The sequence below is a fragment of the Phascolarctos cinereus genome, unplaced genomic scaffold, assembly GCF_003287225.1.
Source record: "Phascolarctos cinereus isolate Bilbo 61053 unplaced genomic scaffold, phaCin_HiC Scaffold_1;HRSCAF=81, whole genome shotgun sequence".
Lineage (NCBI taxonomy): Eukaryota > Metazoa > Chordata > Mammalia > Diprotodontia > Phascolarctidae > Phascolarctos > Phascolarctos cinereus.
The window spans coordinates 121,390,435-121,417,165 of NW_027555514.1; the positions used below are offsets into that span (position 1 = coordinate 121,390,435).

General features: G+C 35.9%; 1 protein-coding gene across 2 annotated transcripts in view; it reads left to right on the forward strand.

Annotated features, from left to right (window-relative positions):
• WASL (WASP like actin nucleation promoting factor) overlaps positions 1-20,293 on the forward strand; it is a 116,437-nt gene extending 96,144 nt beyond the window's left edge. Inside the window, exons 9-12 of one of the 2 annotated variants that reach the window (XM_078153951.1) lie at positions 5,673-5,690; positions 10,187-10,710; positions 15,745-15,853; positions 17,535-20,293. In XM_078153951.1, coding sequence (XP_078010077.1) covers positions 5,673-5,690; positions 10,187-10,710; positions 15,745-15,853; positions 17,535-17,596 — 713 coding nt within the window. In that variant the 3' untranslated portion in view covers positions 17,597-20,293. The remainder of the gene's footprint in view (positions 1-5,672; positions 5,691-10,186; positions 10,711-15,744; positions 15,854-17,534) is intronic. The other variant, XM_020966353.2, reaches the window with a different exon arrangement.
• Positions 20,294-26,731: the final 6,438 nt, after the last annotated feature.

The following is a 26,731-nucleotide window of genomic DNA, read 5'->3' on the forward strand; positions in this document are numbered from 1 at the left end:
GCTTTTTTTGGGTAAATGACTTGCCTAGCCACACAGCTAGTAAGTGTCAAGTGTCTGAGGTCAAATTTGAACTCAGGTCCTCCTGACTCCAAGGCCGGAACTCTATCCTCTGCACCACCAAGCTGCCCTTGGGAAACAATTTCTTGATGGAGATAACCTCTGTCTCTCATTTCTCAGCCCCATAGGGTGAAATACCAGTAATTAGCCTAGAGCATTTTTATATCCTTTGTATGTTCTTCCTCCAAGAGAGGTCATGGACAGAGCTCTTCCTCCTACCTCCTTCATAAAGCCAAAGCTTGGAGATGTCATTTTATTGATTGTGTGGCCTGGTTATCAATTTAGCAAATGAAAAAGCGAGAAGGGACAGCTAACATAATGGATAACAGTGTCAAGACCCCAAAGATCAGGTTAGAATATGAGGGAGAGAAAATATATATTTATTACTTACTGGGTACACCCTGCCAAATACTGGAATACAAATAGCAAAAAATAGTGCCTACCTTCAAGGAACTTATATTCCAATGGGGATAACACAGAAAGGGAAGCTGAAAAATGAGGGTGGTGGAACAAGGTTAAAAAATTAAGACAGGAGAAGTGACAGTTTAATGGCCTTGAGCTCTTTATGAGGTCATAGGCAAAAACTCACCAATCAGAAAAGGGACCATGGGAGTTGAGGCTTCTTCAGGATGAAAAGGTTTTTGGTGCAGCAGTGAAAGAGACCAGAGAGTTAGGAGCAGAGCTAAAAGAAAATTGGGCTTGAATGACCTGGACTCTTCATGAAATAGTGGTCCCCAGGAAGAAATTCATCAATTAGAGGAGGGGGCTAGAACATCTCTTATGAAATGAAGTTTAATAGGAATAAATGTGAAGACACCTAGATTTTTAAAAAATCAGTTTTTTGAATCCATAATGGAGGGCATAATTAGCTGGTTTTCTAAAAGTGTTTTGAAGGTTTCGTGGACTTGAAAATCAGAATGAGTCAATAGTGATATAGCAGCCAGCAATAAAAGCTAGTATTTAGTTTGCAAAATACTTTACAAAATTACTTCATTTTATATTCACAACAATCCTGGGAGATAGATGTTATTATCCCCATCTTATAGGTAAAGAACCTGAGACTGTTGGAGGTTAAGTGGCATCCCCAGGGTCATACAGCTAGTAAGTGTCTTAGGAAGGATTTGAACTCAAGTCTTTTAGACTCCAAGTCCAGTGCTCTGCTGCCTATGTCACCATCTACCTAGCTAACTAAGTCTGTCTTGGGCTTCCTTAAAAGCATAGTGTCCAGGACTATGGAGATATTAGTCCCATTGTATTCTTCCCTGGTCATGCCCATTCCGGAGTGTTGTGTTCAGTTCTTCAGCTGGGCACCATAATTTAAAAAGGACATTGGTAAGGTAGAGGATATTCAGAGCAGATTGATGATAATGGTGAAGACCATCAAGATCAGACCATATTGAGGGCTGGTTTGCAGGAACTGGGGGTGTTTATTTGGTAGAAGAGAAGACTTTTTGCAGCTGAGGGAAGATATTATAGCTGTCTGTAGGTATTTGAAAGAGATATGGAAGAGGGATTTGACTTTTTTTCATTATTGGCTTCAGAAGACAGAACTAAGAGCTATAGATGAAAGTTACAGAGGGGCAAGTTTAGGCTTTTGATATAAGGAAAAAGTTAACAGTCGTCTAAAAGCTGAATGGGCTGTGGAAGGATGTAAACCTTCCCCTCTCCCTCCCCCATTAAAAGCCCTAAAACAAAGGTAGGATGACTACTTATTGGGGTTTAGGGGAGAGTCTTTTTTTTTTAACTTAAATACACAAATGAGGAAAGGGAAAAAAATTGCTATGTACACAGCAGAACACAAGAGGATTCAATATAAAACAATAACTTCCCATTTCTAGAAAGCTTAGCTTTTCTTTACTTCCTTGTAGGTTCTCTTTTTTCTCTGCTGTGCAATTTTACTTTATTTTTTCCCTCCTTCCCCCCACCCCAAAGAAGGCTACAATTAAGTGCAGATATATACATATCTATATCTATATCTATCTATATATAGATAGATATAGATATAGATATATACATATCTATATCTATATCTATCTATATATAGATAGATATAGATATAGATATGTATAAACATACACATATATACCCATATACACTCATATACATATATATGTAAGACCATATATGCTTATTTCTACTTGACATCTGTTTCTCTGAAGGTGGATAGCATCTTCTTTCATAAATCCAGGTCTTTTAATGTTTTTTTAAATTAACCAGCACATCATTTCCTACACCACAGCAAATATTCCTACCCAGTCACTCCTATCTAAGAGATTGTCTTCGAAAGTTTTTTCCCCAATTTTCTGCATTCCTTCTATTCTTAGCTGCATAAGTTTTATTTATACAAGAAATTTTTACTTTAAAGTAATCAAAATTATCCATTTTACATTTTGGTAATGCTCTCACTTATAATATAGCTTAAGGTCGGATACTATTGAATCTGCTTCCTTTACATCTTTTTTCTCTGGTTTCTTTGAAGTTCCTGACCTTTTGTTCTTTCAAATGAACTTTGTTGTTATTTTTTTCTAACTCGGTAAGATTTTTTATTTTTTGTAATTTAATTGGGATGGCATTAAATAAATAGATTAGTTAGGTGAAATTGTCATTTTTTTTATTATATTGGCTTTCCTACCCATGAACAATAAATATTATTACTTCAGTTATTTAGATATGACTTTATTTGTAGAAAAAGCGTTTTATGTTTATGTTCATATGGTTTCTGTGTGTGTTTTGGCAGGTATACTCTCGGGTATTTTATGCTGTCTAGTTATTTTAAATGGTCTAGAATAATATTGAATAATGTTGCTGACACAGTGTAATTGCCTTATTTTTCTCCTTTTGATTAAATCTGTTTTAGCTTTAATTTTGTCTGAGATCATGATTACCACATCTGCTTTTTTTACATAATCTACTCCTGCCCTTTATTTTCTTTGTATGTATCTCTAGCATTTTTATTGTTTCCTGAAAGCAACATATATTGTTGAATTCAAATTTTTAATGGACTGTTTCCATTTTATAGGTAAATTCATCCCATTCACATTCTAAGCTATAATTATTTGTGTATTTTCTTCTTTACTATTTTTCCTCACTATCCTTCTCATCCTATTTACCCGATCCCTCCTCACTCTTCTACTTATCCCTGTGACCTTGCCCTTTTAGTCCTTAACCTTGAACTCATCTAAGAATCTCTTTCCTTGTTGTATCCACTTGCCCTCTTATTTCTTTCAGAATTTAGAAGACTTTTATACCCTTCTAGATATATATGTTGTTTCCTCTTTAACCCATTCCTGATGAGAGTAAGGTTCCAGCACTACCCCTCCTCCCCTCTACTAGCTTCTTCTGTATCAATTTTTCCTTTTATGCCTCATTTGTAGGAGATAATTACTCCTTTTTATCTCTCCCAACAGTTTAATTTTTTTTAGAATCACCCTGTCATACTCAGTTCAGCCCAAACCCTTCTTTAAAACTACTCAAATAATGATGACAGTCATAAAAGTACTGATAATATTTTAACATGTAAGAAGCAAACAATTTGACCTTATTTAGTCCTTTATAATTGGTCTTTAATGTTTACCTTGTATTTCTCCTGGATGTTATACGTTGAATTTTCCCTTAAGTTCTGCTGTTTTTGTCACAAATATGTAAAAGTCTTTCAGCTTGTTAAATGTCTTTTTTTTTTCCATTCAGGATTATACTTAACTTTGCTGGGTAAGTTACCCGTGATCATAACCCTAGCTCTTATGCTCTATGAAATATAGTACTGTAAGACCTGTGGTCCTTCAGCATAGTAGCTCCTAGGTCTTATGTAATCCTTATTGTAGCTCCACAATATTTAAATTGTTTTTTTCTTGTTGCTTCCAATATTTTCACCTTAACCTGGGAGCTTTGAAATTTGGCTATGATATTCCTTTAAATTTTACTCCTGGGATCACTTTCAGGTGGTGATCAGTGCATTTTTTCTATTTCTACTTTGCCTTCTTGTTGTAGAACTTCAATGCAATTTTCCTTGATGATTTCTTGTGAAGTTGCGTCAAGTTTTTTTTATTGTAGTCCAGCTATTCTTACATTATTTCTCCTTGATTTGTTCTCCAGATCACTTGTTTTTCTGAGGAGTTGTTTTACATTGTCTTCTATTTTTTCATTCTTTTGATTTTGTTTTATTATTTCTTGGTGTCTCAGAACATCATTAGCTTCCATTTGCCCAATTCTAGTTTTCATTTTCTTCCTAAAATTTTTGATTCTTATTTCAAGCTGGTTGACTTTCTTTTCCTAATTTTCTTGATTTTCTTGAATTGCTCTTATTTTTTTTTCCCTTGATCTCTCTGATTTTAAAAGTTCTTTTAAAGTTCTTCCAAGAACTCTTTTTGTGCTTGGGACCACTTGACGTTTTTCATTGAAAAGGAGTGACTTTCTTAGCTCCATTATTTTTGTCTGAATATGACCCAGATTTTTCTCTACCCCCATAGTAGCTATCCATAGTTGGGTTTTTTCTCCTTTGCTTACTCATTTTTATTTACTTTACCCTGACTTTTGGTTGTCTCCACTGCTCTATGTTTCCTCTGAGGCTATGTTCTGGGTTTTGGGGGTTTTTTTGTGGAGGAGATCTGGAGAGCCAAAAGTTTTCTGACCTACTCTGCCATCTTCCCAGAATCCTCTTAGGAGAGTCTTCTTGAGGGACATTTTTGACTAGATGGCCTCTTAGTCCCTTCTGAATCTATGATTTCATGACAACATTGTCATCTCTAAAAGCAGTTGCATGCAGCCTTTGATTATTAGGGTTCCCATGCTGTGCTTTGTAGATTATATAGAGCTCTGGCATAGCCTTGGCCTGTGTTTTTGCTGTTCCTTCCCTCTCTGCCCCCATCTCTGAAACATACACATACACATGCCTCCTAGCTCACACATGCACACATGTGTATGTGCCACTACCACCACCACCACTGAATTAAGCTGGGCATAGAGGGCAGTGAATGTGTGATAAACTGTGTTTATAAGGGACTCAGTAAATTGTTTTTTAATTAGTATTGGATTGTCTCTACTACTGTTCTCTAATAGTGTTAGCATTTGCTGAGAGTTATAACTTCACTTTTATTATTGTTGCTACTTTATTAGGAGTATGTTCCAAAAACTTTGTTAAACATGAAAGGTAGACACATTCTCTATATTGAATTATCTTTGCAAAAAGGCAGAATGATATGTTTGAGGAATAGCTTTAAGCCCAATACAGAGCTGTCAGAGATCACAGGAAGACCTCATGAAAGAAATGAGTTGTTGGGTTTTTTTTAAAGGATTTGCTCTTCTCTCCCCTTCCCCCACTCCCCACCCCCCCCCACCTGCCCTAATCATATATTCTGGTGGGAGAGTGTTTCTTAGAGGTAGAAGTAACATGGAACAGAGCCTCGGGTGTGTTGTGAAGAAAGAGAGGAAATTAGAATGTTTGTAACATTGTTGTCAAGAATAATATAAAATTATTGGAGCAAGACTTGTGGAAAAGTAGCCTGAATACTACTCTTAATCATAGGGTTTCAAAAAGTATAAAAATGATTCCCAACTTTTTCTTAGTGTCTGTGAATTTGTTTAGAGTTAAGTCACTCATAAAATAATCTGTTCTATAGGTCCACCACAGTGGAGTGGTATGTATATGAGCTATTTCTTTACTTAATGTCACTAAAATATGCATGCTCTGGTATGTTTGCCCTTCAAAAGACAATATTCACCATCACTTTCCCAAATCTAGTTTTTAGTCAGATATTCTTACTCTCTACTTAGGCCAATGGCTTCATATTTCAAACTTGAATAGACTATATTTAGGGGAAAAAAATTAGAATTCCCAGTTAATCTACTAATGAGAGAATACTTTAAAGTATTTGCATATATCATTATATTTAGAGATAGCCCTTCACATTCAGCATTATTTATACACATTGCATAAAGTATATTTACATTTATACAGTATCTCTGAAATTCTAATGAAAGTAATTGTATTCTACAAATGCCAACCCTTGTTTCAGTGTGCATGAAAATGAATAGTTTTGCTTATGTGTTATCTACAGTTCTAACAGTTTATCTGTCATAGCATGTGTTTTACTTTTGTTTACATGTTATTTTGAGTGTTTAAATAGTAATTCTTTAATAATTTCCCATTCCTAGTATACCACATTTCTTTAAGTAAAGATCATGTTTATAAGATGCATTATTTCAAGATTCTTTGTGCTTATAACTTAATTATAATTGGAGTAATCAAAATTTGGAGAATTCCTGTAAGCAAGTCTCCATCTTGGTATTGAATTTAAATGGACTTCACTTATCTTTTAAAGTATTTCCACTCTCTTGATTTCTTCCATGGTTGGTATCATTGGAAGGCATTTTTCCCAGTTGTCTTCAGTCTTACATTTTATTAAGCTTTAATGATAAAAGCTATTTTTGTTTGTGACTTTTAAAATTTCCTTTTCATTTCATATATTCTCTTTGTTTTAAAATCTGAGGTATACTTTTATTCAGTTTCTGGTATACACGCTGCTGACTCTCTTTCTTTTAGTGGTACAGTTTTGAAAATCTATAAGGCAGTCAGCCTTTCTCTTGGTGGTATGTAATTTTTGTTTAGCAGACTTCTCTTGCATGCAAAAATGATTAACCTCGTGCCAGCAATTTTTTAACATTGTTTACATTGGTGTATGGCATGTGTGTTTTGGGGTTTTGACTTCCCTCTGTGAATACTATGCAAGCCACATAAAGTTTTTCTAGTTGATTTGTTTTCCCATGTATAATTCAACTTGATTCATAAGCAAATACACTTTAAGAACACGGTTTTTAAGATTGTATGGAAATATCTATATATGTAAAATGTTTACCTGTATATATGTAAAATATTTAGAAATATATTTCATTCCAGAAGAAAGTATTTAGGGGGCAGCTAGGTGACACAGTGGATAGAGCACTGGCCCTGAATTCAGGACAACCTGAGTTCAAATCCGGCCTCAGACCAAACACTTGACTCCTACTAGCTGTGTGACCCTGGGCAAGTCACTTAACCCCAGTTGCCTAAAAAAAAAAAAAAAGGAAGTGTTTAGAAATTTTAGCCTTTTAAAAATGTATTTCACTATCTTACAAAGATTTTTTGAAATAATTAAAATTTTCTGTTTATATAAGTATAACCAGGTAGGCACAATACATTAATGGAAAGTTTTGCCATTTGATTATTTCATATGATTTTTATTATCTGTTTCTTTAGATAATTTAAGAAAGTAATTTAGTGAGCTTAGGAGTTATGGTTTTCATTTCACGTATCTAAGGTACCGGAATTAATTATTAAATTACTTATTAAAAGTAAATATTCTCTTTATAAATCCTAATTAAATAGTACATGTACCCTACTGTTAAGTCCTAATACAAAAGCTGATGTGCCTTTTTGGTGTCCCAAACTAAAGCTTATTGGAGGGAGTATCATGAAATTGTGCTCTGTCTATATGCTGAATGCTATTGATATTGTCAATTAAATTTAATGCAGAGTTAAGACTCTTCTAAACTCTTATTCAGTGTTTGCTTAAATAGTAATAGGAAGCCAAGCATCATAAAATATTTTCTGTATTTCCTAATGTACATGAACCAGGTTACATTTATTTGTTGTAATAGGATAGAGTAAAAGGAGGACTGCCTTTCTCCAGACTTCGAAAGTTGAACTGAGCAAATTTTAAGACCTTATCCTTTTTTCCTAAAGAAGCCAGCATCTAGCAAGTAGAGATTTTATGAATACATAGTCTTTGATTATATCCAAGGGGAAAATTTGTTCAAATCTCAAGCAGTTGAATAGTTTGGACTGTTATAATGAAACACAAAGGCCATCTTGAGACAAATGTAATATAAAACTCTTTGAAATATTTTAATACAAAATTGAATTAACTTACTTTTTAGGTATAAGATTAATTGGCTCAGTTCTGCTGTGTTGGTCCAGGAAACATAGACTCTGCCCTCTGCTTCTCCCTGTTACATGCAAATAGACATATTTGGAAGTTTCTGTGCCCTTAGCAAGCCTTCCCCTTCCAATAGTAAGGAAAAGTACCTCCATATCAGCCTCCAGACAAACAACATGGAGCAACAAAGTAACCCCTGGCCAGATGTATACTTCTGTCCTCTATTCCAGGTGGTAAAAAAGAAAGAGACCGTAAAATTCTGTGCCCTTGACAATATTTTGTTTGAAAGTAGCATAGTTCCCCTATCTACAGGTTTAACATGTATTCTTTTTTACAATTTAGGTGAATTAAGAAAAACAATTTTCATATATTGACAGTAACCTTTCACTCTATATAAGGGTAACAGTTCCTGGTAACTTTTTTTTATTATTTTATTTTTCTATTCAGCATTTCTCATTAAAAATTGTTTGTAATAAGTAATTGAAGAAGAGACAGGAATGGCTCAAAATGCTAGTACCGTCTAAACCTACTGTACCAGTATTATTGAGGTCTATGATTTGGCCATAACGGTAAAAATGGTTTTTTTTTTTAAACAAAAATTTTGTAGTATATCAGTAATCTTGAGATGAAACTACCTTATATTAAATTGTGCTTGTTTATGAAGTAGTCTTTATTTTCTGGTTCTAGTGGATCAACTGTAATAAATCTGGAAGAAATCTTTTTCTTTTTGAAATATATGTTTCAGTAGAAATTTTTAGCAAAATTATTTATCTATGGTACAGTAGTATTACTGTTTAAGCAGATTATATTTGTATCATGATGCAATGTGCCAGGTAAGATAGGAGCTTTAATGCTACTGGTGGTTTTTTTCTTCAATAAAAAATAATAATATGGAATGGCTAGGGCTTTTATCATAAAATAAATGTTAACATTTTATGGTCTTATACTATTCATTTAGTAACATTTTTCTAAAAAGTCTTTAAATACATGAGTATATAGTGGGGATTAGGAGGAAAGTAACTGCTGTGTAATTTTGATACTACTTCGTTTCTCTCACAAAGATATTTTGATAGTGTCTTTCTATAAAACACCTTTTTTCCGGTAGATACTGTAGAACCTTAGAACAGAAATCATTACTACATGAATGTGTGTTTACTGTCAGTCAGATAATGTCCTTTGTAACAGAAAAGCCTCATTTTATAGGCTCAAAGGTGATCCTACTCCTTCCCCTTAACATTTTCTGGAGAGATTCCACTGCACCTGATTTTATATGTCTGGTTAGAGTCACTTTTATATGATTTAATAGAATGGAAAGAATCATGGTGCAGTAGAAGAGAAAGCATGGCCTCTGGAACCAGAGGACTTGGGTTCAAATATCTAACCTTAACCCTGTATTACCTTGGGCAAGTCTTCTTGTTTTCCTGAATTTCCCCATCTTAAAGTAACGGGGTTGGACTAGGTAGATTCTGAGGTCCCTTCCAGCTTTTTCGATCATGAGGTGGGACTAGTCTAATTGTAATAGATGGTTTGGGAAAGAATTTTACCCAGACCTCATCAATTAGTAATGTGTTAGTTCCTTAAAGTCATCATACCTTTGTTCACATGAAGAAGAGAAGGTTTTAGGTGGGCAAATAAACCCTTTAGAATTACTGACCTTCTTATAGAAGTACAGAACAATAGAACAAAAGAGAAAAACTAGAAATTTTAATGAAAATTTAATGAAAAAAATTTAAGTATAACAGCTTTTTAGCAATATAGTTTGAATTGATGTGAATGTAAGTAAATGCTAATGTTTGATAGAACATGTGACATTTAATTTTGAATGCAAATTGACTCTTATAAGAAACCAAATTATTTTCGATGTTTTAAAGAAAGGGAGAGAAGTAGATTATTTTCTTTTAAAAGTACAGATTTTTTACCCATTGACCAAAATGTTTAATATAATTAATACTTTTGTTTTAGGCTTGTCTAGGAAAGTTTAAAAAAACCTATTAGTCCTACTTAAAATTCCCATACTCTAGCTTTAACATTATGGTCAAGAAAAAAAAAAGCAATCCTTAAAATCAGGCAAAATTAGAATTTTAAAGAATCTTCCTCAGAAGAGTGATATCTATAAATAAGATGCTGAAGACTTTCTTTTTAAGTGCATGTTAAATGAGAGAACTTTTTCAATATGGCGTTTATAAACATGTGTTTTTTTCTTTTTTTCTTTATTTTAGCACCACCACCACCACCACCACCATCAAGGGGCGGCCCTCCTCCACCACCACCTCCACATAGCTCAGGCCCTCCTCCTCCCCCTGCCAGAGGACGAGGAGCTCCACCCCCACCACCTTCAAGAGCTCCCACAGCTGCTCCACCACCACCACCTCCCTCTAGGCCAGGTGTTACAGTCCCACCACCACCTCCAAATAGGATGTACCCTCCTCCTCCTCCAGTCCATCCCTCCTCAGCACCTTCAGGCCCACCACCACCTCCTCCACCCCTCTCAGTACCTGGGTCAGCCGCACCTCCACCTCCTCCACCGCCACCTCCCCCTCCTCCTGGTCCTCCTCCTCCTCCTGGCCCATCCTCTGATGGTGACCATCAACTTGCGGCTCCTTCGGGAAACAAAGCAGCTCTCTTAGATCAAATAAGAGAGGGTGCCCAGCTAAAGAAAGTAGAGCAGAACAGTCGTCCAGTGTCCTGCTCTGGAAGGGATGCACTTTTAGACCAGATACGACAAGGTATTCAGCTGAAGTCTGTAAGTATCCTTATTATTTTCATTTTGGATTATTAGTGATACATCATTTTTATGTTGTTTAGCTGTTGTTGTGAAATGCATTTCATAAAGTTAACTTTCTTTCCCTAAAAAAGCACTGTTGGGAAACTGCTTAATATGCTAAAATAAGCCATTAAAAGAGTGGGAAGTTCTGTGAGCCCTCCAGGTCACGAAATAATTAGCTGGGCAGTCTTCAAAAGGTTAATATAATAAAAATGTGTGAGAATAATTGAGCTAACACATTTGAAAAACATCTTTTCTTCAGCTGGAATCTGGTACATGACTTGAAGACCTGCCTTGAGTAATAACAATAGTAAGGATAATGAAAACTAGCGTTTACACAGTGCCTACTGTGTGCCAGCCACTGAGCTAAGCACTTTTTACAAGTGTTACCTCATTTGATCCTCACAGTAATCCTGGTAGGTAGGTGCTGTTTTATCCCCATTTTACAGATGAGGAAACTGAGACAAACAGGTTAAATGACTTGCCCAGAGTCTCACAGCTATTAAGTTTTTTAGTATGGATTTCCTAATTCCAGGCTTTGCTGGTTCCAAGCCCAGTGCTTTATCCACTGTACCACCTAGCTCGCAAGTATCCTGTAGGGTCATAACTCTACAATCACAATTCTACACAAAACCCAGAGAGTTCTGCCTGCCATGTCTAGGCCACTAATGGCTCTCAGTTGGTCTCTAAAGCTTCTTGAGCAACTCCTCCATCAGTGCCAATTTTAGAAACACTGCTCCAGACTAATAATAGTCAATAGTCTGTCTGAATTTTGGGTTGGAGTTCTCAGAACTTGGTTTATTCTTCACAAAGTTATTAATGCGTAGAAAATTATCAAGGTGGCTCCAAATGGCTTAATTTAGTGTATATTAAACTTTTTTTTCCCCTATGCTGGAAACTTTTTATTATGACTTTTTTTTTTGAAGGTAACCTTTATTCTTCTCAGTCACTAAGGCTTTGTATGTAGGAGGAAATGGATATGTACATACCCTTATTTCTTTGTGTATTTTTCAGTATACATGTACATTTTCTCATACATACTTTGCTTCTTATATGAGCTTATGAACTTTCCTTATAGTGACACTGTGAAATATGTGGCAAAGATGATTTCCTCGTGTTCACACAGTTGATAAATAAGAATAATAAAAGTAAGATAGGAATTTCATTGCTGATTGTCTGCCAGAAACTTTTGGGGAATGACTTGATAGAAATTGAAGAGCTTTAGATTATAGTAAGTTGGCTAAGAATTGCCACAACCCTTGTAAAACAGAGCAAAAGAGAGAGGATGTTATAAAAGAAAGAGTGCTGGACTTGGGAGTCCAGAGATCTAAGTTCAAAACCTGGCAAGTGACCATAGAAAAACCATTTAACAGCAATACCAACTTATCTAACTCTTTAAAGCCTACAAAGTGCTTTACATATATATTATCTCATTTGTTTTCTTTGAGCTTCAGTTTATGATAACTTTACTTGTGCCCCATCCTCATAGGATGTTGTTAGGATAGCACTTTGTGAATTCTAGTATGATAAAGAAATGTAGGTAGTTATTGTTGTCATCACTCACTTCAGAGCCTGCCCTGCTCTTCAGGGTCCTGCCTTTTCAAACTAGCCTAGTCTTCCTACTTCAGGCACTTTCCCCCACTCTCCTCCCTTTTTCTGTGCTGTCTCATTGCTTTTACTCTCTCTTTGGCCTCTGATCCTCTTAGTCATCCCTGCTCCTTTCATTATCCCCTATTCTAGCTGTAAAGTATATTTATTATTTATTGCTTTTAGTAGTCTCCATTTCATAATTTTAAATATTTGTGAGTGGTTTCTATTTTTATCTCATAAAAAAATTAAGTTCAATTCACTGAACATTTTTCAGTGTCTGTTATATACCAGGTACTATGCTAGGAACACAGAGAGAAAAAGGTTACAGTTCTGCCCTCGGGTAGCTCTCCTAATGAAAGGAAACATCCTGTACTTCGACAAATAATACAAAACTTATACAAAACAATTTGAGGGACAGGAGGTAGCAGGAACTAACATTGGAGGAAATCAGGGAAGTTTCTTTTTGCTTCTGTATAACTGAGTAATTAAATTAATTATTGGGTTTTTTTCCCCCTGTGTGGCTAAGTGAAGTCCTCTGAAGAAAATGGATACCTGGGCCTAGGCTGATAGAGTGGCTTATTTTCGCATTTACGGATATAAACTATATTTTAGTTATATGCAAAATGTTATCATATTAGTAGTAGTCATTGGTTTATTGATATGTTCTAGATCAGATCTAATTACATGATGTTGCACCATTATTTTGAAGTTAACAATTCTATAAATTTCCCCAACCATGATTCTCTGACTTTTCTCTTTAAAATTGTGAATCTCTTGTGCAATGATCACATCCAACTTAAAACTCATATAACCTAAAACAACTAACTGGAAGTATGCAAAGGTTTGCTCATATGTATATTTGAATTTACTATGTGTAGTGCCCCCCAAATCCAGTCATATGCATTATGGGTATTTAATAAATTAAGGAATATGTTTTCCATCTTTTCATTACTATATAGAGCAGCTTATAAGCCTGTTGTTAAGCTGTGCAAAGGTAAACAGTCATCTTACTCCCAAACTCATTGTATTTTCTTAAAAATGTGAAACTGAAATTCATCAGAAAAAGACTTGCTTTTTCTAAAAATGATTTGATGATTTTACTGGACTCCAAGCTCAACGCAAGTCAAAAATATCAGACAGAAAAGCATTCAGAGTGTTCAAGAGTGTTCAAAAGGAAGTAATAATTTCATACTGTCCTCTGCATTAATCAGACTCCCTGTGTAGAATATTGTGCTGAATTCCTACTGCCACATTTTGATAAGAGCATTGATAAGTTGGAGAATAATGAGAAAAAGACAGTCAGCCTGGAAAATTTCATTAAGATTATGTCATACAGTAAAAAAACTGGGGATGTTTAGTGCAGAGAAGAAAAGGTTTGAGATGACATTTCTAGATTCAAATATTTGAAGGGCCATCAATGGAGAAAAGGCAAGACCTACTCTGCTTGGCTTCAGAGGTCAAAATTGGAACCAGTGGGTAGAAATAGCAGTGACCCTTAGTGTTTATGTAAGGAAAGGGTTGCTAACAATTAGAGGTATCCAAAAATATAATGGGCAGCATCAGGAAGCAGTGATTTCTCCTTGGATATCTTCATAGATAACAGCTCGTCCCTTGTACTGTGTCATGGAGGTTCATTTTCAGGTATGGGTTCGACTAAATGATGGTTTAGGGCCCTTCCAATTCCTAGTCTGTTTACTTGAGTTAAACTTTTAAAATTACTTTTTGGGGAGAAGCTATAGTGAAATAAAATACCAGTGTATTCAGATTTTTCACATTTTTTCCCCCTTAGAACGTATACTCAAACTGAAATGGATCTGTGACTTCCTTGATGTGGTCATGCATTGATACAGATATCAATACATCTATGCCTCCCTGGCCTGGTGTGACTTTTGTACATTCTGTGCCAAAACTTTGGCGTAGGAGGCCCACCCAGTGAGGACTGGGTTTGTTTTTTTCCAAAATCTCAAGGATGCTAGTGGAGCATAAGAGCCATTCACCAGCACAACACATACATTTCCTTGTGATGTCCTTTACTCCTTTTCTTCAAAGTTCTTTATTTGTTATGTTAGTCTGACCCCAGTTATCTTGCATCTCTCCATAGCCCTTTGTGCAATACTAATTTTTAATTCCTCTGGAATGATTAGCGTTCCATGACCCTCAGCTATGCAACAGTTAGCAGAATATCAGTATTAAAAAGATGGGCCTTGGGGCAGCTAGGTGGCACAGTGGATAGACCGGCCCTGAAGTCAGGAGTACCTGAGTTCAAATCCGGTCTCAGACCAAACACTTGACACTTACTAGCTGTGTGACCCGGGGCAAGTCACTTAACCCCAACTGCCTTTAAAAAAAAAAGATGGGCCTTTATTCCTGATTGAACTTTGGGGTTACTGTAAAGAATATATTTAAGAAATATATATATCAGTTTTTCTAAAACATTATATCCTTTAGATCTTCATGTTATATAGATATATGTTGCCATGTTAAATTAACAATTGATGCATTTGACAACTGAATATGTACACTTAATGTGTGAATTCATACATAGTCTAATTAGATCAGATTTAAAATACTACTCTTGATATTACTCCTATCCTTAAATTTGATTTAGCCTTAGATATGTAGAGCTCTTTGTCCTTCAAGTTTATCCACTTGAATACTGATAATTTTATGTAGAAATAACCTTCTAGCATTCTGATTGCTCACAGTGGCATTTGAGAGCCTTTGTTGATGCATTTATTATTTATAGTTTTGTTTAAGTATAGACTTTGCAGAAGATCAAAGCACTTTACTAATAACCACCACTTCCTCATAAGGTAATGTACACTTGGCAAGGCAACCACGGCAAGTGGTGGTTGTGTTTGTTCAGGGCCCTTTTTCTACAGTCATGGTAATTTGTCAGTGAAACGTTCTGTTTTTCCTTTGTGAACAAGAGTTTTCTACCATTGCTGTTTTAGGACATTAAATGGAAATGGAGTTTTAATTCCATAACTGATTTTTGCATTTTCTGAAGGTTTGGGTCAAATTCGTTTCTTTATAATAATTGTGAAGTTAGTGTCCAGGGCTTTGGAGAGTCACCAGGTCTAAGTTGCTCAGCTAAAAGACTGAACCAATATTCAAAATAGTAATCATTGTATTGTTGTGAACACTTAATTAAATTCAACCATGTTAACAATAGAAGTACTTCCTACTTGCATTGTATATGTGTTATAAATGGAAGCAGATATGTTTGAGTTAAACAGGATTTAAAGAGGAATATAATACTTTTAAACATCTCTAAGATTCCTGTTCACTTTGGTAGCTATCTCATTATTTCCTTGTGCTAAAAAGAAAAAACAAGAAAAAGTCTTAAAAACATTCTCAGGACATAAAGGTTCTTTGTTATGCTGGACATATATCCCTTTATTTTATCTTTCTTTACCAAAGGTATCTGATGGCCAAGATTCTGTGCCCCCTACACCTGCCCCCACCTCAGGAATTGTAGGTGCGTTAATGGAAGTAATGCAGAAAAGGAGCAAAGCCATTCATTCTTCAGGTATGATTTCTGTGAACTTCGTTACGTACAAAATGCAAAACAATTAGATGTTAAAATAACACTAGGAAATAGAATAGGAAACTTGAATGTACATCATAAATTGTGAACAAGGTAAAAATCAGGAGGCTTACTCTCTGAACGTTTGTAGCATAGGTGAAGTTACTGTGAAATAATCTATCTTCTGGTATGTAGATGGCACCATGGTATTTTGAATACTGAGTAGTCAAAAAACCTGAATAAGTATTATGTATACATTCACACACACACACACACACACACACACACACACACTCAAGTATCTGAGTGCTATATGAAATAGAGGGAAAGGATTTAAAAATCGAATATAAATTTTATGATTTAATATCTGGTAAAGAACTTGGTTTATTTGATTTAATGATCACACACATTTCTAGAAGTCTGTAGGAAGTTCTGGATTTCTAGGTGGTACTTGAGATTAGGATTATTAGCTACTTCCTAGCGATGGGTTTTATCTTTTATTTTTCCACAGATATAGACTCTACCAGTTCTACTATAGTTGGACAACCTCAGCAAAGTAATTCAGATATATTACATGGTACATGTCCACAAAGTAGAATTTCTAGGGAACCTTCCCTCCTGTAGGAAAAATATCAAAACCACAGGGTAGCTTATTGACCACAGAAAAACGTCTAAATAATGTATGAAATAGTTCAGTCCTGACTTCCATATTTAATATTCTGAGATATTGTTCATTAAAGTTCATCTTAAAAGGTGAATGCAGTTGTAACATTCCAATTTCAATTACCTATTCATACTGCTTAATAGATACTATCCTGTATTGGATTCTGTGTACAGTTTAAAATATAAGCCAGCCTTAAGAAGGAAACGGTACTATAAGTTTCTTAAGGACAAGATCTTTGATGTGTTTTTATTGAATATGTTTGCTCTGTAGCTTATCTAACAAGTGACATCCCCCTTGCTAGTTCTCATTTGCTGTTTTCTGCATCAGATCACCAGCAATGATTGTTCTGTAAAAGGCCCCACATTATTGGTCTTACTCTGACTTTTCTGGAATTAATATGTTTTTCCCAAAAGTTTCCTGATAGCAGTTTTATAAAAATACAGACAGTATATGCTCATGGAGGGTTGCAGTGTTTCCCATTTCTTTAGAAAACTCCTTACATCTTTGTATGGTGTCATGGTTACTATTCAGAGCATATTTTAAAATATCTTTGGTCAGTTTTTAAAAATTATATCCCCTAGTGTAGAATTATTAATTGGCTTAATGTAGTGGTTTATTTTAATCTTTCTTGAATTAAGTTTATTCATTTACAAGTAGCTTTAAAAAAATAATAAGCTGAAATGGCAAATCTCCCTAGCACTAAAATCGGACAGCAATCAATAAGCACTTATTAAATGCTTAACTAAGTTCCAGACACTGATGCCCACTGGCAATACAGTGGCAAAAATGGGACAGTCCCTAACATCAAGCAGTTTACATTCTATACAACGGGTGTATGCATAAACATATGCAGAATATACAGAGAATGGATATACAGCAGTTTGAGGGGAGAACTGAGATGTAGGGAGGCTTTGTAGTCATGTTTTTGTGGTCAGACAACAGAGAAAATGAATCCAGTAGAATGTGATTTAGACACTTGTAAATAAATAAATGATCATCTTAATGATTTTCTCATACTAGATGAAGATGAGGATGAAGATGATGAAGAAGATTTTGAGGATGACGATGAATGGGATGATTGATCAATATATATTATATATATATATTTTTTAAGGTGAAATACTAAACACTACTTTCTGTCTATGGATTCTGTAAAATTATCATGTAAATGTTTTACCAATTTGCTGTATATTTTTGTTGCCTTTTGCTTTTTTTTATTAATCTGTGCAATACCTCATTTAATCTGTAAAGGTTTGTCATAATCCTCTAAAAAGCTACTCCCTGTTATTGTGTGCAAGTTTACATCAGGATGCTCAGTTGACTTGTGAATATTGTTTATTCCATCCATAAGGGAGTTTAAATGTAATATGTGAGACTGACAAAAACCTTATTGTAATTTAGTTATAATGCAAGAAGGAAAAACACTATTTTCATACCCTACTTTTTCTGTATCTAAATTTTCTTATTAAAAATCTAGTATATAGCACTACATTCTTTTTAAGTAATGCAGACAGTTTATTTAACCCCTTCATTTTGAATACAATGCTACGTGAATGTTGAGGCTGATACATTTGCACAGTTCTCAGAACATCACTACACTGATGCAATTTCTCACATTTCAGCAATATGTTTTACATAAAAATCACTACAAAAAGATAGTTGTGAAAAATCAATACACCTCTTATGACATGGCAGTATTGTCTGCTATTAGCCAGCAGTGATCATTCAAAGCTCAGGTTCCTAGGAGCCCTTCTGCACCTGGAGTAAACTATGGGGTAGTGTTTATGCTATGACACATATAACAGCATTTGCCTGGCCGGCTGGCAGGCTCAAAGCTTTCTTATGAACAAAGTCTCCAAGTTGCCAGAGCAGTTGCCTGACTTATTTTTGGGTCAGTTTTTATGTGTTTCTGAACTGAAGGGCTATGTTTGATGCTTGCTTCAATAATGTTAGGTTAAATTTACTTTAAAATTGGGATACTAGTGTATTAATAAAGTGAAATGAAGTACTATCATTCTACAGTCTGGATGGATTTAAGGTGCTCATGAAATTTCAAACACTAAAACAGCAATCCAGAAGAAGACAAAAATGACAAATGTATAAATTAGAATTTTGACACATAGGTACTAAATTTTATTGTTATTTTCTCATGGTATTTGTCAGACGTGAAATGAGTTAATTTTTAAAAAATCTGAGGCCTTAAAATGTCAAACTGTTTGGAACACAAAACTGAAAAAAGAAATCAATTTTTTCTTTTCTTTATTGCAAACCTGCCACTTTTATTTTATGCATACCAAAAGGTCTTTTTAAAATTAGGACTCCCTGTATCTCAACAATACACTGAGGTACCCAGAGGTGGGTGTTTAATAGCTACAGCACTAATTGCTGTACCTACAGTAAGTTTTACTTAGAAAATGATCAGATTTAAGTAATACACAACTTTTCACAGATTGAGTCATATGCAGAATGTAGTTAATAAAAAAAAAGTATCTTAAATATTTCAAGACTATAGTCACAATATCAAACTAAATTTTAAGCTATCCAGAATCATACTGACCAAACCCTAGTATTGGCATGATCTTGACAGGCTGGTCCTGCAAGATATGGCTTGAATTTCTAATCCAGTTATCACATAATCTCTAGTGATCATGCATCTAGTTATCATAAGAAATAATTTAAAAGGTTTTGTTGCTGAAAGCAGTAAGTGGGGCAGTAAAAGTTAAGTTATTCAGAGAATGTTAACTTGCTTGCAAGAGTCATTTAAGCACATGGGAAAAACTCCAAACTTTTTGTTTCTTGCAAATACTAACAGTGCCCTCTGCTGCTAGAAACCTTTGCTTGCTTTGATTTTTATTGTGGCTTGAGCTCAACTGAGTCTAGTGTGGGTGATGCTGAACAACCACTAACCAATGAAATTAGGAATTTGTGCACTTGGAAAATAAAACTCTGTGATTTTTTTTAAAATGATGTTAGAATAGATTTTCCTTTTGGATGTTTCTTAAGATAATTTTAAATAATCAGAATCTCAAGTTTTCTTTATAAATATGTTCCTTTAAGGATTATTCAGACTTAAGTTTTCTTTTATCCTTTGGTCAAGAAATTCAGGATTTCTGTAACTAACATTAATATATAATGTTTATCAAGAAATCCCAAATTGTAATAGAGCTCTGGAAAGAGAATCTTAGGTTTCTTATTTTTTACATTGAAAACATAATATTAAAGGCTGTTTGTCCCTCATTTGCCAAAGAAGGCATTTGACTTTAGTCTCTCTACCAGAAGGAAAAACAAAAAGCAAAAACCCAAGGATGTTCTTTGTTGCACAAAATCTGGATTACAATTGGTTTAAAATAGATCTATATAGTTCAGTCCAGGCATGAAGACTGAAACTGTGATTTGCTAAGATGTAATGGCTGCATGTTTCAGCACTTCACCATTTGCACTGTGGGCAGAAGATAGTGTTTTCATAGCGTTCAAATTCACTATCCCTGCATATTGTCTGAAAGCCTCGCATATATACTCCAATTAAATGATTGTCTGAATAGCCTTAGCATTTAACAAACTAGCATGAGGCTTTTTGTATCCAAACGCTACGTGATAGACAATATCAGCTAGCCACTTGTTGTATGTATGAGATTCTTCATAAAGACTTTCAATCATTCAAGTTTCCATTTATCAACTGAAATTTTGTTTAGTATGTGAATTTTTGAAATGTACAGTGAATAGGATGTTGCACTGGTGGCAATTCATCATGGAGCATAATAAAATTAATTTGACCCAAATAGCATGAAATAGTGTGTTTTTTGATTTACTGAATGTTTAGAGATTAAAATAGTTGAATGCTTGAGGAAAAGAGAGGATCTGTATTTTTTTGCATCAGCAAGGTCTGCAAAACAATAAATAACCCCTCCAATTTTCAGTAGGCTTCAGGTCTGTCTTAAAAATGATTCTACCGTTAAATAAACACAATGAGCAAGAGAATGTGACAGCTGCTCAGCAGCTCCCCTAGAACAACTGCTCCAGTTGAGTCTACAGTGCTCTCACACTTCAGTCACATGATTTGGTGTTCTTCAGAATATCAGAATGACTCTGAAATGTTGAAGCTTGCCAACTCAGAAGACCAGGCGGCGAGTGAGTTTTAGTCATAGTTTCATTAAAAGCCAAGAACTGTTACATGGTTAATACTTAAGTGTAATTTAATGAACAGTGTTGAATATTGAGAAATAATGAGAGTTCTCATCTTAGGCAGGAAAGTCAGCTTTCATCTGTAAATGGAATAGTGTGTTCTATCGATCCAGACACAAATGGGCATCTAAAGATTATTACCAAAGGACAGAATCCTGCGTGGGGGGTTGCCTTCTGGAGCCTTAGCCAAATGTTACAAAGTTTTCATGAACAAGTTAGTGTTGGGAAGGTTTTGCCTTTTAATATATATCCCCATTCAAATGTGTACACTCAAAACAAAATCTACCTAAAAACCAGAGAATGATTCTTTTTTTTAAAAAAGAGAGAAATTTTGAGAGAGAAATGCCTCACTTTCTGCATCAGGCTTTATCTTATCATTAGAAGAGTTTCTAAAAAGCTTTCTGCTCCCCTTAGTAAAATACTTAGGGGCCAAGTACAGAGATAAAGCATATGTATGGTGCCAGAGGAAATCACATATAGACATGATGGAAAAGAGTCATGCACACTGCCATCTCACTTCCAGACGGCAGTCACTGATGTGTGCCTCTGCTTGTTTATTTGTGAGATTTCTTTTAAAAAGATTTTACTAGGGAAATGTGTTGGGAAAGGAGTCATATTAAGCTGACCATTTGTTAATGCAGTGAAGATGTTTATTTCTTGACGCAACCTTTTTATTTAAAAATTTTGTGGAAAACAATTTATATTGCAATAATCATTTGCTAGCCTGGGCTTCATAGTCTAAATGGAGAAGAGAAAGGAGGAGATCATTTAAAATTTTGAAAAGGAAGAGAGAGAAAAAATTGTATGTTAACACTAGGAAAACAAAATCAAGATAGTCTTGCCTTCAACAGTTCGCATTCTACTTGGGGGATACAGAATCTACAGATATGTCTTTTAAAGTATGACCATTTGAAGAAGGCAGAAAACTAAAAAACTTTGGGAATCAGCCCAGGCTTCACAAAGGAGGTGCCATCTGAGCCAATCTTTAAAAGAAAATGCTTAAACGAAAATAAGCAATAATGCCTTTAATAATGTTTTCTGGTGCCTTTCATTTTTATATCAGTCATTTCTGGATAGCCTCACCTTTTGGAGAACCCTTCATAATGAAAACAGCAAAGCAAAACCAATGACAATGCGAATGCCACATTCCATACCCACAATCCCCATCTCCATAAAAAGGAGGGAGGTGTGTAGGAAAAGTGATTCATTTTAAACTTACATATTCTCCAATAGGGTCTGTTGCTGTTTATGATGCTGCTTCTTAGATTGAATCTTCCCAAAGCTATTGCTAAAAAAAGACCTTTTCAGTTCCCCAATTACAGCATGCTAAACCAGGCCGTGCATAGCAACTATTTACCACTGTTCATAGCTTGAAACTGTGTTTGAAATCCTTAAAATGTTTCTTCTTTCCCTGCTTGCAGTTGTCCCATTTGAATTCAGGGCAGGAAATTGGTAACCATTTGGATCAATATAGTTCCGTTTTCTCAACCTGTCATTTTTTTTTTAGGGGGTGAGGCAATGCGGTGAAGTGACTTGCCCAGGGTCACACAGCTAGTGTCAAGTGTCTGAGGCCAGATTTGAACTCAGGTCTTCCTGAATCCAAGGCCAGTGCTCTATCCACTGTGCCATCTAGCTGCCCCTGTCATTACATTTTTTAAAAAAATCTTAGTGATATATGAGTTGGCGCTTTTTACTTAGAAAATAAAGAAAGGAAGCCCTATAATATGTTGTGACAGATCACACTGCATTTACCTAAACCAGGAGTGGGGAACTTGTGGCTTCAAGGGCACATGTGGCCCTCTAGGTCCTCAAGTGTGGCCCTTTGAATCCAAACTTCACAGGACAAATCCCCCTAGTAAAAAGATTTGTTCTGTCAAAATTGGACTGGGTCAAAAGGCCACACCCAAGGACCTAGAAGGCCACGTGGCCTCAGGGCCACAGGTTCTCCACCCCTGGCCTAAACTATCTTTGTATGTATCACTCTGGTATGGTAATTTTAATGTTATGTAGTGGACAGACCCTGAAGTCAATAAAACTTGGGTTCAGATTGATTGTGGGCAAATCATTTAAACTTTCTGAGACTGTTTCCCTCGTCTAAAAATTAGAGATGGTACCTACAGTTATTTAATCTCTCCAAGTCCTAGGAGACTTAAGACTATAAATGAGAGATGAGTTTTTCTAATAAGTTAGAACGAGACCATTCATTCAAAATGCATTCGTTGTGTACCGTGTACTGTGTGCTGGAAAGAACTGGAGGAGATCAGGAAAGACCTTAGGTAGGAAGTTTACTTGGGCTGAGCCTTGTGGAGATTTGGGGCTTGCAAGAGATGGTGGAGAGAATCCATTGCAGATACGTAGAATGGCCCATGCAAAGTCATGAAGATACGAGATGCAACATCTTGTCTTGCAGCAGTTGGAACAGCAAGCAGGCCAGTTGTGGCCAAAATCTATAATATGTGAAGATTAATGGTTAATTAATAAGGATATTCCTTATTTAAAAGGATAAGGTCAGGCAAAGGGGTGGTGGCAGGGGAAGATGCATTATCTGTTAAGAATTTCTTGTGTTTGAGGAAATAAATATTATCAAAGGTGTTGCCAAAAAACAACCCCCCCAAAAAAAATAAAGTTACCTGTTCAAAAGATTTTCATAATAGCATTACAACCTGCTTCCAGCATTTCCTTGTTCTGTAACCTTGAAGCAAGTCACTTCACTTCCTTAGGCATCAGTTTCCTCATTTATAAAATGAAGGGGGTTGAAGTGGATGGCTGGTCTCTGAAATCCCTTTCATCTCTAGATCTATGACTAAGATCCTGTGCAGTTGACTAACTCTGGAAATGACTTAGAAGTCCAAAAAGAGGGGGCAGGTTAAATAAATGGTGGCACCCCATACACATGAGCACATAATCACATTCATCAACATCTCATCTAATTCAAAATGCTCAGAGTGAAGAACTTGGAGCCAGGAACACCTAAATTTGAATCCTACTAGTAGCTGCGACTGTAAACAAGTCACTTAAGTACTCTTTGCCTCAGTTTCCTCATTTGTAAAATGGAGGTAGTAACTCCTTACAGGGCTGTTGTAAGGCTCAAAATGTGTTAACTTATAAAGGGCTTCACAAAAAAACAATATAAATGTCAGCTATAATTAGTAACTGAATAGCATTCTCAAATTGATCAAAACATTTTTTCTTAAAGTTTAGGGTTTTAAAGAGTTCAAAATTGCAAATTTCATTTATTTCTGTTTCGGTGTGCTCCTGAAGTGAATTTATAGCAACAGATTTCACCTTGTCTCATTTCTTCATTTATCGTCTGGAGTAGGAAAGAAGCCACGATGTTCTCTTTGCCCATGAAAGCTGGCTTTATTTGAATAGGCAGCCCCTGATTCCAAAGCATGTGATAATATTTTGGCAGAATGATGCCAGGCAGTCTACATTATTCAAGGATTTGGTCATCTCAGTGCACTTCTGTCATTCAAGACTGGGCTGAAGTGACATTAGACTTTATTCTGCAACTTAAATTATTTCTGGATGGGGCAACCTTGCTGCTTCCACCAAAGCTTTTGGTAAGTCCTTAAAACCAACTTACCAGTCAGAGAAGAAGACGCAGATTTTATTTTTTTTCTTTGCATAATTTTCAGTGAACAGCTGCACAGTCAATTAAGAGCCTGGGAGTTCTTCCAAGAAACACAAGGACAAACTGAGCACTTTAAATTCAACCTCCTGTTTTTATTATTGGTGAGTTGGAGAGGAGGCTCTGATTTGTTTGCATCAGAGGAAGAATGGGAAAATTCAATGGAGTTCTAGTGTGCCAGTTTTCAACAGAAAGAAACAAATTGGGGTAGGGGTGGAGGGTGGAAGTAATGGTCTTCCCTATCTATGCAACTAGACAGCACAAAGAAACTCAGAGTGCTTCATTGAAGGGTATCACAGTCACTGCGTCAGAGCCTAAAAGAAAGCCAACCTCTTTTTCATATTAAACTTACGTCTATAAATGGTCTAAGAACTGTGTAGCATCCTCTCCTCTGTCCCTTCTGCTGACTTTTCTACCACTGAGCTAGAAACCCTACACAAGAAGACCTGGTTGAACTGCCTAGTGAGCACCTTGAAATTTAGTTTTTCTACGAAGACTATACATTAAAAAGATTGTGCATTCTCTTTAGATCCATCAGTACAAGAGAATGATTATGTCTCAAGCACCCAGGTAAATAGACTCCTGTTGCATCTCCAATGCAACTGGAGCCTATGCGGGTTACATCACTTCATTCAGTTGGTGGTGGTTGGGTTTTTTTTAAGAAGAAAGGGATTCACCGGTTTAACCTATTTTCTATCCAGGTTACCTGTAGACAATCAAATATATATGAAGCTAATTCAATAATATGAAGTTGTTGCCTGCCTATGTCTGTGTGCCTAAGACTGAATAGTTGCTATATAAAATGTGTTTTTATGTAACTGCTTGTTAGACAAATTTAGGAAGTCAATCAATACATATTTATTAAGTGCCCACTGGGGATACAAGTACAAAGAAGGAAATAAGCCCAACCCTCAAGGTGATTACATTCTAATGGAAAGGCAAGTACATATGTAAAAGTTGTATGTGTGTGTAGTATAACTATAAAGTAAGTACAAATCTATGCAAGGTATTTAGGGCAGTAGCAGTTGATGAGATCAGAAGAGGCTTCATGGAGAAGATTGTGCGTGAGTTACATCTCAGAAGAAGAGAGGGGCTTCTGAGGCAGAGGTAAGGAGGGAGTGCATTCCAGTCATGTAGAGGCAGGGACCTGGGAGGTGGAGTGTCATGTGAGGAACAGAAAGAAAATCATTTTGGCTGGATCACACAAGAAGGGGAAACAATGTCCAATGAGTCTGGAAAGATAAGTTGGGAACAGGTTGTGAAAGGCTTTAAATGATACACATAGGAGTTTACATTTTATCTTACAGCAAAAGTTTTTGACGTTTTTTGTGTCATGGACCCCTTTGGCAATCTGGTAAAGCTTATGGACCCCTTCTTAGAATAATGTTTTTAAATTAATAAAATAAAATACATAGTATTACAAAGGAAACCAATTACATTGAAATACAGTGAACAAAAAAAAAATTTTTTTCCCTAAGTTTGCAGAGGCCAGGCATGATGGTGCATACCTGTAATCCCTGGTACTCAAGAGACTGAGACAGATGTCTCAAGTCAGGGAATTCTTAATGTCTTGAAAAGTTCTTAATGTCTTGAGAGTTCTTAAAGTCTAACTTAATACGAATACCAGATCAGCAGTGAGCTGAATAGATCTGATGTTGGCATGAAGTTTAGAGTTAATGCGGTGAGACCCAAGAAGAGGAGTCACCAGGTAGCCCAAGGAGGAGTGAACTGGTCCAGGCCAGGAAACAGAGAAGGTCAGTGTTAACTGTAGTCATCAGAATGGGACTAGAGTCTAGTCCTTTTATCCTTTTTTTAAGGGGCTTGGTTCTGAGAAGTTTGGATTTAGTCAAAGGGCCACACTTGAGGACCTAGAGCGTCACATGTGGCCTGGAGGCCGCACATTCCCCATCCTTGGATTAGACTTAGGAATAACCTCTGCATTTCCAGCTTTAGTGAAATAAGACGACAAGGAAGGGAGGAGAAAGGGAGGGAAAGAAAAAAGTTGACAAGCCTCAGGTTAAGCACCCCTGTGGACCTAGAGGCAATAGGAGGCCGCTAGAGTTGATTGTATAGAGGAGTCACATGGGAATTACTTTGGAGCAATGGGTAAGATAGAATGCGGACAAAGTGAATTCGCAACCTTCCTCCTGATGGTGGCTTCCTTCTAAAATGATGCCAGAAAATATATTCTAGGCCATTGGGCCTGAGTCAGTCTGAGATAGGTATGAGAGTTATTGAGCCAATCAGGTCATGTCTGGAGAAATGGGTTGAACCATTACCTACTCACCTCTCTTCATCTTCTCTGTGAATTCAGAGCAGCAGAAGGACCAGTCTAGTGGGAATGCCTGCTCGTTTGTTACATTTTCCTTTATCCTTAGTTAATCAACCTTCTACCAAATCCTTC